The following is a 14,711-nucleotide window of genomic DNA, read 5'->3' on the forward strand; positions in this document are numbered from 1 at the left end:
TCTTTCTGGGTCTAGGGAGAAACCTGTATAGCCCTTGGACCAGACTGGTACTTCAGGCCATTATTCTCCATGTCTTCCAAGAATCTCCTTTTCAAGTTACTGTCTTTTTTTTCTTTTAATGCTACTTTTGTCAGTGCTGATGGTTGACCTCTAAAACACATCCATATTCAAACCTAGTGAACTTCAAGGTGCTAGGTTAGACAGTAGAGAGTTTTATATTGTACTTATTTGATGGTAATCATAATGGCTCATTCTGTGAGGTAGTCCTGGGAACTTAGCCCTTGGTCTCAGGTGCCAAAATGTGATGCTAAGTATGGACATTGTATCATTCTTCTACTGGATATCTTGCTGTAAATGCCCCACTTTTTTTTTTTTTTTAAACAGGCATACCCTTTTGTTTTCAGATTTGGTTTATATTATGTTACTTTTGAGAAGCTTTAGAAGAATTATCTTTTTCAAAGTCATATTATGTCTAACTTTTTTGAGTTAGGTAGAAAGCAAATAAAAATCCACATTATTTATTAACATATAATTTCAGCATTTCTAAGATTTTTTTATTTTTTTTAGACATTCTACTTTAGAAGCAGTACTTCTACTTGTTTATGCTGTTTTCTTATTAACATTTAATACCTTAAGCATTACATTCAGTGTAATATTGAACATTGGTGTATGGTCTTTTTGATATTTTAGTACCAAGTAGTCAACAATTTGGAAACTCTGGTTGTGTAGTGGTTAAGAGTTCGGTTGCTAACCAAAAGGTCGGCAGTTTGAATCCACCAGCCGTTCCTTGGAAACCCTACGGGGGCAGTTCTGCTCTGTCCTGTAGGGTCGCTATGAGTCGGAATCCACTCGACGGCAATGGGTTTGGTTTTTTTTTTTGGTTAGTCAACAATTAAGAGTTAGAAATTTAGAAATCAGTTATAATTGCTTCTTAGTGTGATAGTCACAGGGTAACAACTTAGTTGAAACAAAATAAAATTTAAAAAAATTTTGTTTTTAATTAAATGTTGGAAATCTTGGGGGAAACTGGGGGAGGGTAAGTATAATGTTAATTAGTATATTGTAATAGTAAAGTTAAAAAAAAAAACCCCGCACTGTTTCTCATTGACTATGGATTTAACAGTTTAGGGTTCAGTATGCTCCATTAAAGGAGACCTGGTAGTGCAGTAGTTAAGAGCTTGGCTGCCAACCAAGAAGTTAGCAGTTCAAATCCACCAGCTGCTCCTTGGAAACCCTATAGGGGCAGTTGTACTCTGTGCTGTGGGCTCGTTGAGAGTCGGAATTGATGAGGTTTTTTTTTTTTTTTTGTGGTGGTGGCACAGTGGTTAAGTGTTCGGCTGCTAACTTGAAAGGCCAGGGGTTTAAACCCACTAGCTGTCTGCAGGAGAAGGATTTGGCAGTCTGCTGTAAAGATTTATAGCCTTGGAAACCCTATGGGACAGTTCTTCCCTGTCCTGTAGGGTCACTATGAGTCAGAATCAACTTGTTGGCCACGGGTTATGCTTCCATTATCATTCCTGTCCACTTTTAGTGGCTATTTATTAACATTTGGCGACTCCATGAAATGTTTGAATATCTGACTTACCTTCTTTTTCCCTTAGTTGTTACATTATATGCTACTCTAGGAGGTCCAGCGGTTGTTCATGGATTAAATGAAACAGAGGTGACCAACATCATTACTAGTAAAGAACTCTTGCAAACAAAATTGAAGGTGAGGGATGTAGTTACTGCTTAATTATGTCTGATACTTTAGAATTTTCAGTGTCATGAGCCCTACTATTAATACTTAGTTTTTTATGATCTTTTAAATCCTTAATATCTTTGTACGCCATTATGAATGTCATAATTTTGCTTTTCATTTACAAAAGAAAAATTAGATTTCATATATACTGAATTACAGCATCCAGAGAATTACATGTTAAATGTTAATGTGCCTATGTCTAAGTTGAAGCAATTATGACTGCATTTTCTTAGTTAAGTTCATCTATTTTTTTGTCTTTTCTCAATAAATAATGTTATTTTAACAGTTATTTCTAAACTAGCAGTTTATTTTTTTCCTGAAGCGTTGAGTAATTATGAGTGTTCAGAATTTTAAAGGGAAAAAGGGGTTTCTTTAGTCTCTAGACAACTCTGTTGAAAACATGGAGGGACTTTGGCTACCCTAAGACTACACCCTAGAAAACCCTGTAGGGCAATTCTGCTCTGTCACATGGGGCCACTATGAATCGACAACATAATTCAGGCAGCCTGTCTGTACCTGCCCATTGTTCAAGAAGGTAACTTTGTTGATTAGGATTTTTAGTAAAGAACAAGGGTACACATAATAAATCTAATGCTAGAAAATAGTAATTTCAATTTCAGACCAATATTTCTCCATTGGAGAAAGTGATATTTATGCCAGTGCATCCCTTCCCCTTGCTTTTTTTTGAGGAAGTAAATTAATCACTGAATATGGCAAATTACTTTTCTTATGTCCTGGGCTATTTGCTTAAGCTGTTTGAAGAATAATGAGGAAAATGATGACTGTTTGTTTCTCCAGGATATCGTTTCTTTAGTCCCACGCCTGCGGCACATCATCACTGTCGATGGCAAACCACCTTCGTGGTCCGAGTTCCCCAAGGGTGTGATTGTGCACACCATGGCTGCAGTGCAGGCTCTGGGGGCCAACGCGAATGTCGGTACGGCTCAGTTTTATGACTCCTTACGTACGCTCTGCCGTGTTCTCACCAGGCTCCCCAGAGTTATTTCAGGTGTTTGATCCTGAAGTCAGATCAGTGTCAAATCAGGTTTCTAAACTGTCACCCTGGGAAATAAGGCTACCATAGGTATACTTTTAATTTAGCATCTTAAGCAAAGTTTTAAGAAAAAATAGGATCATCAATTTATTAATGTTCCAAAAATTGTATTTATTTGAAATTAATTTAAAATACCTTTTCTTTTATATTATTCAGTTTTGCCACTTCCTTTTCTGATGGTTTTGGATGGTTGAAGGTTAGTTTTATAAATGACGCCAGTAGACTTGTCCTATGTGAATTACCTGCAAGTATTAACAGATAGCTAGGATGGCTAAACCAGCCCTGCCTTTACTCCCTGCTCCAACTCTACCCTTTCCAGAGTAGACAGCTTTTTGTCCTCCAACTAGCACACCTAGTCATGTTGACTCAAGAAGTTCCTACTCTCAGATAAGTGTCATAAATGTTAAGAGAATGCACTTATGTTTAGGAATACCGTGAAGCCTGCTGGGAGGTGGGACTGTATTCCTCTCTAATTGGAAACTTAGTGATTAATTGGATATAAGCATTCATTCAGCATGGATAAACAGGGAGAGGAACAGATTTTCTTTGGGGTGGGACTACACAGACATTAATTTTTAGCATGTTGTATTTTGGTTCTGGTGGGACATTCAAGTGGAAGTATCCAGTGAGTGGTGCCATATACAAGTCTGGTACTCCGGGGTTAAGTTTGCAGTTAAGTGATTTAGAAGCTAGAAGTGTTTAGGTTTTAATTATAGGTGAGCTTACCCACAGAGAATGGGGAGAGCCCCAAAGGCCACTGAGGAATGGTCAGAGAAGAAGGAAGAGAACATGCAGTGTGTGGTTTGTGGAAGGGAAGGAAGGGAGCATTTTGTGAGCCAGGAGTCATCAGCAGTACCAGTGCACGGGAGAAGTCAGAAGACAGGGATTATAAAAGGGCCATCAGACTTGGCAAAAGTCAGCTTAGAACAGTTTCCAATAAGGGGCAGTGGTGGAGCATGGCACTGTGCATTCCAGAGTGATTGGAAGGCTAGGAAGTAAAGACTTGATTGAAAGCAGTTTTAGATAAATATATCTGGGTAGGTAGGAAGGGAAGGCTAGTAGCTTGGGAACACATTTAAAAAATTTTTTTTCATATGTTTTTGAAGCCCACATGTAGGCTAGTTCCAAGATTAATTCAGACAGATTAACAGTGTCGTTCATGACTTTCTTTGTCTTGCAGCTGTGCCATCCCTATACCATGCTAGCAACTGTCCTTAGGCAGTACCCTTTGTGATTGCATCTTTTAATCCAGGACTCTGAGTTATAACCAAGTTAATTTCACTGTTGAGGAGCAGAGAAAATTTTTTAGCACATTGTTTAGGCCCTTTAGCCCAAGCCACCTGTATTTCTTTGTTGAATCACTGGAATTACCTTCTCTCTCCCTGCTTCCTTTCTTCCCTTTCTAAAGTAGCCACACAACAAGCCAAAGTGATCTTTGTCACAGATGATGACACACCCCAATTCAAAATGACATTGCTTCCCATCTCAGAGTGAAATGTGAAGTCCTTAAACATGGCCTATAAGGCCCTGCACGATTTGGCCCCACCTGCTACTTCACCTCGTTTCATCTAAATAGCATCTACTGTCATCTTCTCACCTTGTCTTGCTTTGCTTTTCTGCACAGCGCTTATTACATTATAGGTTTATCTGTTTGTCTTTCCCAGTAGAATGTGTGTTCTTTATGTCTAGGGACTTGATTGCTTTTTTTTTTTCCTGACCCCTGTGTGACTACAAACGGAGCCTTGGTGGCGCAGTGGTTAAGTGCTGAGCTGCTAACTGAAAGGTCAGCGGTTCGAACCCACCAGCCACTCCATGGGAGAAAGATGTGGCAATCTTCGTCCATAAAGATTATAGCCTTGGAAACCCTATGGGCCAGTTAAACGCTGTCTGATAGGGTTGCTGTAAGTCTGAATCAACTCGATGGCAGCGAGTTTGGGTTTTTGGTTGGGTTTGAATGACTACAATTAATATTTGTTGAACTGAGTTAACAGATATTAAAATGTCAGTGATGTGGCGGAATTTCTCAGAAGTGTATTTTTTTTCAATATAGAAAACAAACCTCATAGCAAACCACTACCCTCGGATATTGCAGTGATCATGTATACAAGTGGATCCACAGGACTTCCAAAGGGAGTCATGATCTCTCATAGTAACATTATTGCTGGTGTAACTGGGATGGCAGAACGGATTCCAAGACTGGGGTATGTCATAGTAAATCAGTACTGAGTAGTTCAGTGTTTATGTCTGTTGTTATAATGTGAACATTTGTGTTATTTTAGTGGTCTAGTTAAATTACTCCTTCGAAGTCTGTTTATGGTAGGCATTTCCTTAAAAAAAGACATTAAAATTAATCACAAAATAGTTAATGATATTTAAAACTATAGTTTATGGATATCATTGTTAAAATTTACTTACCACTTTAAAAATGTAAATTTTTAGTAACTGTAGTTGTAAAAACTTCAAATTATTTAGATCAGTTGTTGTTGCCTCTGTAGTTATTTTTAGACCTAAGTATGTTATAATTTAGGTGAATAAATAATATATACAGTAAGTACTTATTAAGTGACCATATTTACAGACTAATTTTTTTAAAGATAGACTCCAGTAGTAGCACGGGTGGGTATATTAGATGGCAGTGAGGCTGATGGAGGAAACCAGATGGAAGTTTGAAGATTGTAAGGGAACATTCCCCGAGATGGAATTGGTGACTGATGTGGTCTGGTGCAGTGGGTTGGATTACTTTGAGCCTTGGTGGTGTAGTGGTTAAGAGCTCAGGCTGCTAACCAAAAGGTCAGCAGTTTGAATCCACCAGCTGCTCCTTGGAAACCGTATGGAGTGGTTCTACTTTGTCCTGTAGGATCTCTATGAGTTGGAATCGACTCGACGGCAACAAGTTTATGCACAGAAATTTTACATTCTTTGTGCATTTGTTTAGGATGGGTTACTGTGGGATTGAACTTGAGGATAGAGAGAGAAATTTCTGCTTGTGTATGCATAACTTACAGAAAAAAATTACAAGTAACTGTTCCCTATAGGTTTGCCTCAGTTGCCTCTCCTGTTTTGAGGGTGGGGGAAGTTGTTCAAATATGCACATATACATACACATTTTCTTATGTATTAAGATAAAGTTTATTATTTATCACTTAATCCAAGTCTAAGTACAGGAACTTCTGTAAAATTCTTGGCAGACAGTTGTGGATTCTGTTTGAACTCTTTTGGTTAGTAGCCCATTAGCTTTAGAGACCATTTCCTCCTTGGATGATTTCTTCTGTCCTTCAAAAGAATCCTTCATTTTTTTTTTCTAGCCCCTATTCCTTCTGATCTGAGAGGAGCCCTGGTGGTGCAGTGGTTAAGTGCTCGGCTACTAACTGAAAGTTGGGTGGTTTGAACCCACCAGCCACTCCACCAGAGAAAGATGTGGTAGTCTTCTTCCGTACAGATTTACTGCCTTGGAAACCTATGGGGTGGTTCTACTCAGTCCTATAGGGTCATATGAACCAGAATCGAGTCCATGGCAACGAATGGTGGTTTGATTCCTCCTTCCTTAGCGTTTTGCATCTGCTGCACTCATAATTAACAAGTGCCTTCAGGCAGGCCTGGAAATCCTGCACCTGGAGCTGACCGCACCTTTCTTAGGGTGTATCTCTTCTCAGTTTTATATTGAGCTGTAGCTCTTTTCCTCTGACACCCCCCACCCCATACACATAAACTGCGCTTGCACATGCATACTCCACCAGCAGGGAGCCCCAGCTGATGCCCTGAGACCCTCTTTGTGCCTTTCTAGTGTGTTTCTCACAAGCCTGTGTTTAGCACTGACTTGCTCTTCGTTAAAATCACTCCCTGTCATTGTGCAGCAGCTTCTTATGTCTCCTTTTTCTTTTAGACAGGAAGATGTTTATGTTGGCTATTTGCCTCTGGCCCATGTTCTAGAATTAAGTGCTGAGCTTGTCTGTCTTTCTCATGGATGCTGCATTGGCTACTCTTCACCACAGACTTTAGCCGATCAGGTATGAGAAATGTGTGTGACTTGAGATACTAAAAAGATCATTATTTGTAACACTTTTTTCTTTTCTTTTCTATAAGCATGACAGTATATTGTAAGAGTGGCAGTTGCTCCTTTTAAAATAAGTATGCCCTTTTAAGTGCTTATCCAAATAGAAATAAATTGAAATGATGAATTTATGATATGATCTTTGAATTTTAAAAATAAGGATCACTTATGTGGTTCCTTTTCTCTCTGTAGTCTTCAAAAATAAAAAAAGGAAGCAAAGGGGATACGTCTGTGTTGAAACCAACACTCATGGCAGCTGTTCCGGTAAGACTGACCATTATTTAATACTGAGTACTAAACAAGTATTTGCTACAGAACATAATGCTTTAAAAAAAAAAAAAAACGTTGCTGTCGAGTTGATTCTGACTCATAGTGACTCTATAGGACAGAGTAGAATTGCCCCATACGACAGTTTTCGAGGAGCACCTGGTGGATTCGAATTGCTGACCTTTTGGTTAGCAGCCGTAACTATTTTAACTACTATGCCACTAGGGTTTCCACATTAATGCTAGTGGAGAGGATATTGTTGTCAAGTTAGTTTATGTGTGATTTATTCCTTATTGATTATCTATATTGCTTTAAGCCCTACAGGGTTTATTTGATCTTAGTTTAGCTTTATTTTTTTTTTTTATCTTCCTTATGAAATGTCCAACTTAGTTTCAGCTTTTATGTGATATTATCTGCTGCCTTCCCTAAATAGCTTCTTGTTAAAACCATTTTCATGGTATCTGTTTGCTGATGAGTAGAAACCTGAAGCCAGCAGGAGATGGGAGGGAAGGTTTGAGGTCACCCCCTTCTAAGCAAATTGTGTCATTACCTCCTGAGTGCTCAGGGAACACCTGGCCTAGACAAAGAAAAAAGTGACAGGGAAGCTGGTGCAACTTTGAATTACCTGAGAAGGGCTGTGCATCCTGATGCAGCATCAGGATAGGCAGATCAGTAGCAATGGGACAGCCACAGAGCCCTGGTGGCACAGTGGTTAAGAGCTCTCAGCTTCTGACCAGAAGGTTGGTAGTTCAAATTCACCAGCTGCTCCTTGGAAACCTTATGGGGCAGTTCAACTCTGTCCTGTAGGGTCACTATGAGTCGGAATTGACTCGATGGCAGTGGATTTGGTTTTAGGTTTGGGCACAGCCACGGTTTTCTGGCTCCTCCTAATGTGGCATTTCTGTGGCTTTCTAATTTTGTTTGAAAAGTATTGGAGATTCTTACATTGTCAGATACTTGAGCACTTAACATTCAAGCATAATTACATAGTTATTCCAGAGCCAAATATAAATAATTAATGAATAGCTTTAGAGTTTCTGTAAGTATAGTTAGAGTTTACTAAGTAATATCCTACTTGAAATGCTTAGGTCTGTTAAAAATTACACGTAATTAAAAATTATAGAGGAAAAAGCATTTCGAGTTATTAAAGTGTAATTCATTGCAATAAACCTAGCAAACAAAATGTAATGCAGACAAGGAAATTTCCTGGGTACAGCATTAAAACACAAAAAAATCCCATGGTCCTTTTGTGAGCAAAGAATGGGATAACCTGTATGTTTATAAGATAAAGTTGTGAGATTTTAAAAAAACCATCTTAGATAGTTGTTCATTTATTTAGAGTGTTCAGAATAAATAAAAAATGAGCAAAGCATTGTAAAGAATCAATAATGTATTCCTTCACTGAGGCTTTTATTTCTGTTACTTCTTGTTCATATTTGTATCTAGATATATTTTTGCTGTCAAAACAATTTTTGTTTGCAGAGTTCTCATTTTTAAACTAACTGTGGCTTTATCGTAAAATATTGGTCTTGATAGATCTTTTTATAAAGTGCCTTAGTAGAGATAGAAATATAAATCTGATGTTGATTTGAAAGGCAGCTAATAACATAATTAACTACATTAACACATTTTTATATATATAGGAAATCATGGATCGAATATACAAAAATGTCATGAATAAAGTGAATGAAATGAGTAGTTTTCAACGCAATCTGTTTATTCTGGCCTATAATTATAAAATGGAACAGATTTCAAAAGGGCATAGTACTCCACTGTGTGACAGGTAAGTACAGTATCTCTCTCTGTCTCTCATTAATAGCCTGGTTAATTAACATAGTTATAAGAAATAAATTGATTTAAAAAAGTCAAAAGAAGTCTTTAAAAACAGTTTTTTAAAAAATCTGCAATATTATTTGAAAAAAAAATTTTCATTCATGATTTAGCTGTATTTAATAGTGTGTCCATATTTTCTATGGACACTTACATGATTTTACTTACTTGGAGAAATGATTTCTCTTTGATTTTAAGCTTACTTCAGTCTGAACATAAAATGACAGCCAAATGTGTTTAACTAAATTTTGACCAGTTTTACCCCAGACTTGTTATTTTTGTAGTGCTAGCAGATTAAGTAGATTTATCATTTTATTATAAAATAGTTTAGAAATTAGACAATATATGACACTCATTTTTTATGCAGATATTAATATAGTTTTCACATGCTTCACATTATGTATAACTTTTAAATGTTTTCTTCGCCTGATTTATCTTTAGTTATCTCTCTAGCTGAGATACATTACCTGCCTTGGGAAGTTTGTGAATAATTATGTTTTTAAATTACTGCCAATTGGTTTTTACCTTTTTCAAAATTATTTAAAAATAAAAAACCTTCCCCCTTTTTTCCTCATAGTAAGCGATCTTTTCTATTAATGTATTTTCAGAAAGAAACATAGCAATTAGATGTTTGGATTGTTGGTTTTCTTTTCCTTGTTCCTCATAGATAAATTTACCAGATTTTTTGGATGATACAACACTTTAAAACTTGAATTAGTGAAATTTTAAAAGGAACCAAATTGCTATATATGAATATATACATATTCCTAATAAAGTGTGCTAAAGCAGACAGTTAATTTGATCTTAACATTAAGTTTTATAAAGAAATAACAGGATTATTTAATACTAATACATATTGCATAATGTTATATATGTATAATAACAATGATAAAACTATTCTGGCCATAGCAAGGGTTCTCCATTACTATACAAAAATTAAACCCAGAAACTTTGAATTCAAATATTACTTGAAAAGTTCTTTTTCTTTCTTGTGGTAAAAAATTTCTCATATTAACCATTTTTTAAGCGCATAATTCAGTGACATTAATTACATTCACAATGTTGTGCAACCATCACCACTATCTATTGCGAGACATTTTTCATCACTCCAAAATTCAGTACCCGTTATCAGGAGCCCTAGCTCCTAATAACCCGAATTATTTAACTAATAAATACTAGGAAACTTTTACCTTTTCAGGATACTCCATATAAGGGAATCATATAATATTTGTCCTTTTGTGTCTGACTTACTTCACTTCCCACAATGTTTTTAAGGTTCATCCATGTCATAGCACGTATCATAACTTGATTTCTCTTTATGGCTTAATAATACTCATTGTACATATGCACTTGAAAAGCTCTTAAGATCATGTATTCTTTACCTAGTTGAACTATTAAAATTTGAGATTTAAGAAGTGGGTTAGAAGAATCTCCTGAATTGGCTTTCTGACCTTGGATAAGCCGCTTAATTTCAAGATCTCATATGTCAAAATTGGGATTAGTCTAAAATTCCATTCAGCTTTAAAATCTTGTGATTCTCGATTTATTTTTAGGTTTGTTTTCCGGAAAGTACGAAGCCTGATAGGTGGAAATATTCGGCTTCTGTTGTGTGGAGGTGCTCCACTTTCTGCAACCACCCAGCGATTCATGAATATCTGTTTTTGCTGTCCTGTGGGGCAGGGATATGGCCTCACCGAATCAGCTGGGGCTGGAACAATTACAGATGGTTAGTGTTATCCCTGGAACAGCATGTCCAGCAGAGGCTGTAACAGCTTGTCCAGCAGAGGCTGTGTTGCAACTCCAGGCTTTTTTTTGTAGGGGTTATTTTCTGCAAATACATAGTAGAAGGGTAGCTGAAGTGTTTGCATAACAAAATTATGATAAATTCCAGGTACTGTGATTATCAGTATCAGTTTTTACAGTGTATTAGGTACATCTGTAGTCATTGGCCATGTTAATAATTCATCACAACGAATAAGGAAGACAGAAGAATTGATGCATTTGAATTATGGTGTTCGTGAAGAATGTTGAATATACCATGGACTGGACTGTGAGAACAACGAACATATCTGTCTGGAAGAAGTATAGCTAGAGTGCTCCTTAGAAGTGAGGATGGCAAGACTTCTTCACGCTTACTTTGGACATGTTATCAGGAGGGACCGGTCCCTGGAGAAGGACATCATGCTTGGTATAGTAGAGGGTCAGCAAAAAAGAGGAAGACCCTCAATGAGATACCTGACACGGTGGCTGCTCCAGTGGGCTTCAACATAGCGATGATTGTGAGGATGGCGCCGTTTTGTTCTGTTGTGCATAGGGTCACTGTGAGTTCAGACTGACTCGACAGCGCCTAATGTACAAACACAGCATAGTCATTGGTCATATTAATAATTCATCTAGAGGAGTTTTTCATGTTAAACTATGATATGTAGTATTAACAACTATCAGCAATCTGGAAGAAGTTTTAGTAACACTTATTGGCTATATTGTATATATTTTTCTTACATGAATTTTAAATTCATTTTTGTCTGGTTATTTAGGTATTTGTATTAAGGCTCAGATTCAGAAATGTCTATGGGAGGGAGGGGTCTGTGTAAGTGTGGAGGGAAACCAGATTCAGATCTAGATGATCCACCACGGAATCATTGATTCTCAGATGAGTCCCATAGTGCCTCACATGCCCCTTTTATGAGAGAAAGTTAGTTTGCGTTCCAATACTAGAGAAAGTTAGGCTTCCCCTAGTTTGTGTTTTCTAGATATGGAAAGATACTAAACCTCTTACGCAATCATTTCCCTCTACTTACTTTGAGTGCTCCTGTGTACTACTCTCATGCCAGGTGTATCTTGCATTCCTTCATTTTCCTTTTACCAGTTACATTTTGTATATTTTATATGTTTTTGTAGTTACTTCTAAATCTTATTTTGCAAAGAATAGACAAAGAGTGTCCCTTTTTCTTCTGTTGTCAGTACCTAACACCTAACAAGATCATCTCAATTGGTATTCCGTCAGTTCCTGGAGCGTTGTTTTTCGCCAGTGCCTTCAGTGCAGCTTGGACTTCTTCCTTCAGTACCGTCGGTTCTTCATCATATGCTACCTCCTGAAATGGTTGAACATCCGCCTTTTCTTTTTGGTACACTGACTCTGTTTTCCTTCATATTCTTTGATGCTTTCCGTGTCATTTAATATTTTCCCCATAGACTCCTTCACTATTGCGAATTGAGGCTTGAATTTTTTCTTAGTTCTTTCAGCTTGAGAAATGCTGAGCATGTTCTTCCCTTTTGGTTTGCTAATTCCAGGTCTTTGCACATTTCATTTTAATACTTCACTTTGTCTTTTCAAGCCGCCCTTTGAAATCTGTTTAGCTCTTCTGTGTGATCATTTCTTCTGTTCGCTTTAGCTACTCTATGTTCAAGAGTAAGTTTCAGAGTCTCTTCTGACATCCATTTTGGTGTTTTTCTGTCTTTTTAATGACCTCTTACTTTCTTCATGTATGATGTCCTTGATGTCATCTCATAACTCGTCTGGTCTTCGGGCATTAGCATTGACTGCGTCAAATCTGTTCTTGAGATGGTCTCTAAATTCAGGTGGGATATACTCAAGGTTGTACTTTGGCTCTTGTGGACTTTTCATTTTTTTCAACTTCAGCTTGAACTTGCATATGAGCAATTCATGGTCTGTTCCCCAGTTGGCGCCTGGCCTTGTTCTGACTGATGATACTGAGCTTCTCCAGTGTCTCTTTCCACATATGTAGTCTGTTTCCTGTGTATTCTATCTGGTGAGGTCCATGTGTATAGTTGACGTTTATGTTGTTGAAAAAAAGGTATTTGCAATGAATCATTCATTGGTCTTGCAAAATTCTGTTGTGCAATCTATGGCCTCATTTCTGTCACCAATGCCATATTTTCCATCTACTAATCCTTCTTCATTGTTCCCAACTTTTGCATTCCAAGCACCAATAATTGTCAGTGTATCTTGATGGCATGTTTGCTCAATTTCAGACTGCATAAGTTGGTAAAAGCTTCAATTTCTTCATCTTTGACATTAGTCATTGGTGCGTAAATTTGAATAATGATCATATTAACTAGTCTTCCTTGTAGGTCGATGCATATTATCCTATCACTGACAGCAGTGTACTTCAGGATAGATCTTGAAATGTTCTCTTTGACAACAAATGTGATGCCATTCCTCTTCAGTTTGTCATTCCCGGCATAGTAGACCATATGACTGTCCAATTCAGAATGGCCAATACCAGTCCATTTTAGCTCACTAATGGCTAGGATATCGATGTTTATGCGTTCCATTTCATTTTTGACGATTTCCAATTTTCCTAGATTCATACTTCATATATTCTATGTTCTGATTATTGTTGGATGTTTGCAGCTGTTCTTCTCATTTTGAGTTGTGCCACGTCAGCAAATGAAGGTCTCAAAAGCTTTACTCCACATCATTAAGGTTGACTCTACTTTGAGGAGGCAGCTCTTCCCCAGTTGTATTCTGAGTGCCTTCTCACCTGAGGGGCTTATCTTCTGGCACTGTATCAGACAGTGATAAGATTTTCATTGGCCAGTGTTTGTTTTAGAAGTAGATTACCAGGTCCTTCTTCCTAGTTTGTCTTAGTCTGGAAGTTCCACTGGAACCTGTCCATCATGAGTGACCCTGCTGGTATTTGGAATACCAGTCATATAGCTTCCAGCATCACAGCAACACGCAAGCCTCCCCAGTATGACAGACTGACAAACGAGTGGTGACCTTTCTTCTAAGGAGCCCTAATTTCTTATGTCTTTTTCTTTTTTTAATTGTACTTCAGGTGAAGGTTTACGGAACAAATAGTTTCTCATGAAACAGTAGTACATACATTGTTCTCTGACATTGGTCAACAACCCCACGACATGTCAACCCTCTCCCCTCTCAACCTTATTTTTTTTGGTGAAAATACACATAGCCAATGATACATTATTTCAAAAATTTCTACATGCACAGTTCAGTGACATCGACTGCGCTGTTCCAGTTGTGCTGCTATTGTCACTTTAGATGAAGGTTTACAGAACAAAATAGTTCCTCATTTAACAGTACATATGTTGCCCTATGACAATGGTTAACAACCTCACAACACATCAGCAGTGTCCTTATTCAACCTTGGGTTCCCTATCATCAGCTTTCCTGTCCCCTTCTGCCTTCTAGCCCTTGTCCCTGGACTGCTGTGCCTCATTAGTCCCATTTGGCTTTATTGGGCTGTCTACTCCCCAGCTGAACAGTGAACCTTGGAAGTGACTTCACCACTGAGCTAAAGGGGTTTCTGGGGGCCATACTCTCAAGGTTTCTCCAGTCTCCTTTAGACCAGTAAATCTGGTCCTTTTTTTGTGAGTTAGAATTTTGTTCTACATCCTTCTCCAGCTCTGTCCAGAACCCTCTGTTGCCATCCCGGTCAGAGCAGTCAGTGGTGGTAGCTGGGCACCATCTAGCTGTACTGGACTCAGTCCGGTGGAGGTCTTGGTAGCTGTGGACAATTAGTCCTTCGGACTTATCTTTTCCTTGTATCCTGTTCTCTTCATTCTCCCTTGCTCCTGAAGGGATGAGACCAGTGGAGTATCTTAGATGGCCTCTCACAGGCTTTTAAGACCCCAGACACTACTCACCAAGGTAGAATGTAGAACATTGCCTTTATAAACTGTGTTACGCCAGTTGAGCCTGATGTTCCCCAGGACCATGGTCCCCACAGCCCTCTGCCCAGCGAATCAGTCCCTCAGGGAGTTTGGATGTGTCTATGGAG

General features: G+C 38.0%; 1 protein-coding gene across 9 annotated transcripts in view; it reads left to right on the plus strand.

Annotated features, from left to right (window-relative positions):
• The window catches only part of ACSL3 (acyl-CoA synthetase long chain family member 3), a 74,093-nt gene that overhangs the window by 42,007 nt on the left and 17,375 nt on the right, over window positions 1-14,711 (plus strand). For all 9 annotated transcript variants that reach the window (XM_023731340.1, XM_023731342.1, XM_023731338.1 and 6 more), the window contains 7 exons: window positions 1,602-1,711; window positions 2,540-2,678; window positions 4,846-4,996; window positions 6,679-6,802; window positions 7,039-7,110; window positions 8,757-8,896; window positions 10,497-10,669. In XM_023731340.1, coding sequence (XP_023587108.1) covers window positions 1,602-1,711; window positions 2,540-2,678; window positions 4,846-4,996; window positions 6,679-6,802; window positions 7,039-7,110; window positions 8,757-8,896; window positions 10,497-10,669 — 909 coding nt within the window. The remainder of the gene's footprint in view (window positions 1-1,601; window positions 1,712-2,539; window positions 2,679-4,845; window positions 4,997-6,678; window positions 6,803-7,038; window positions 7,111-8,756; window positions 8,897-10,496; window positions 10,670-14,711) is intronic.

The sequence above is a fragment of the Trichechus manatus genome, unplaced genomic scaffold, assembly GCF_000243295.1.
Source record: "Trichechus manatus latirostris isolate Lorelei unplaced genomic scaffold, TriManLat1.0 scaffold00041, whole genome shotgun sequence".
NCBI lineage: Eukaryota > Metazoa > Chordata > Mammalia > Sirenia > Trichechidae > Trichechus > Trichechus manatus.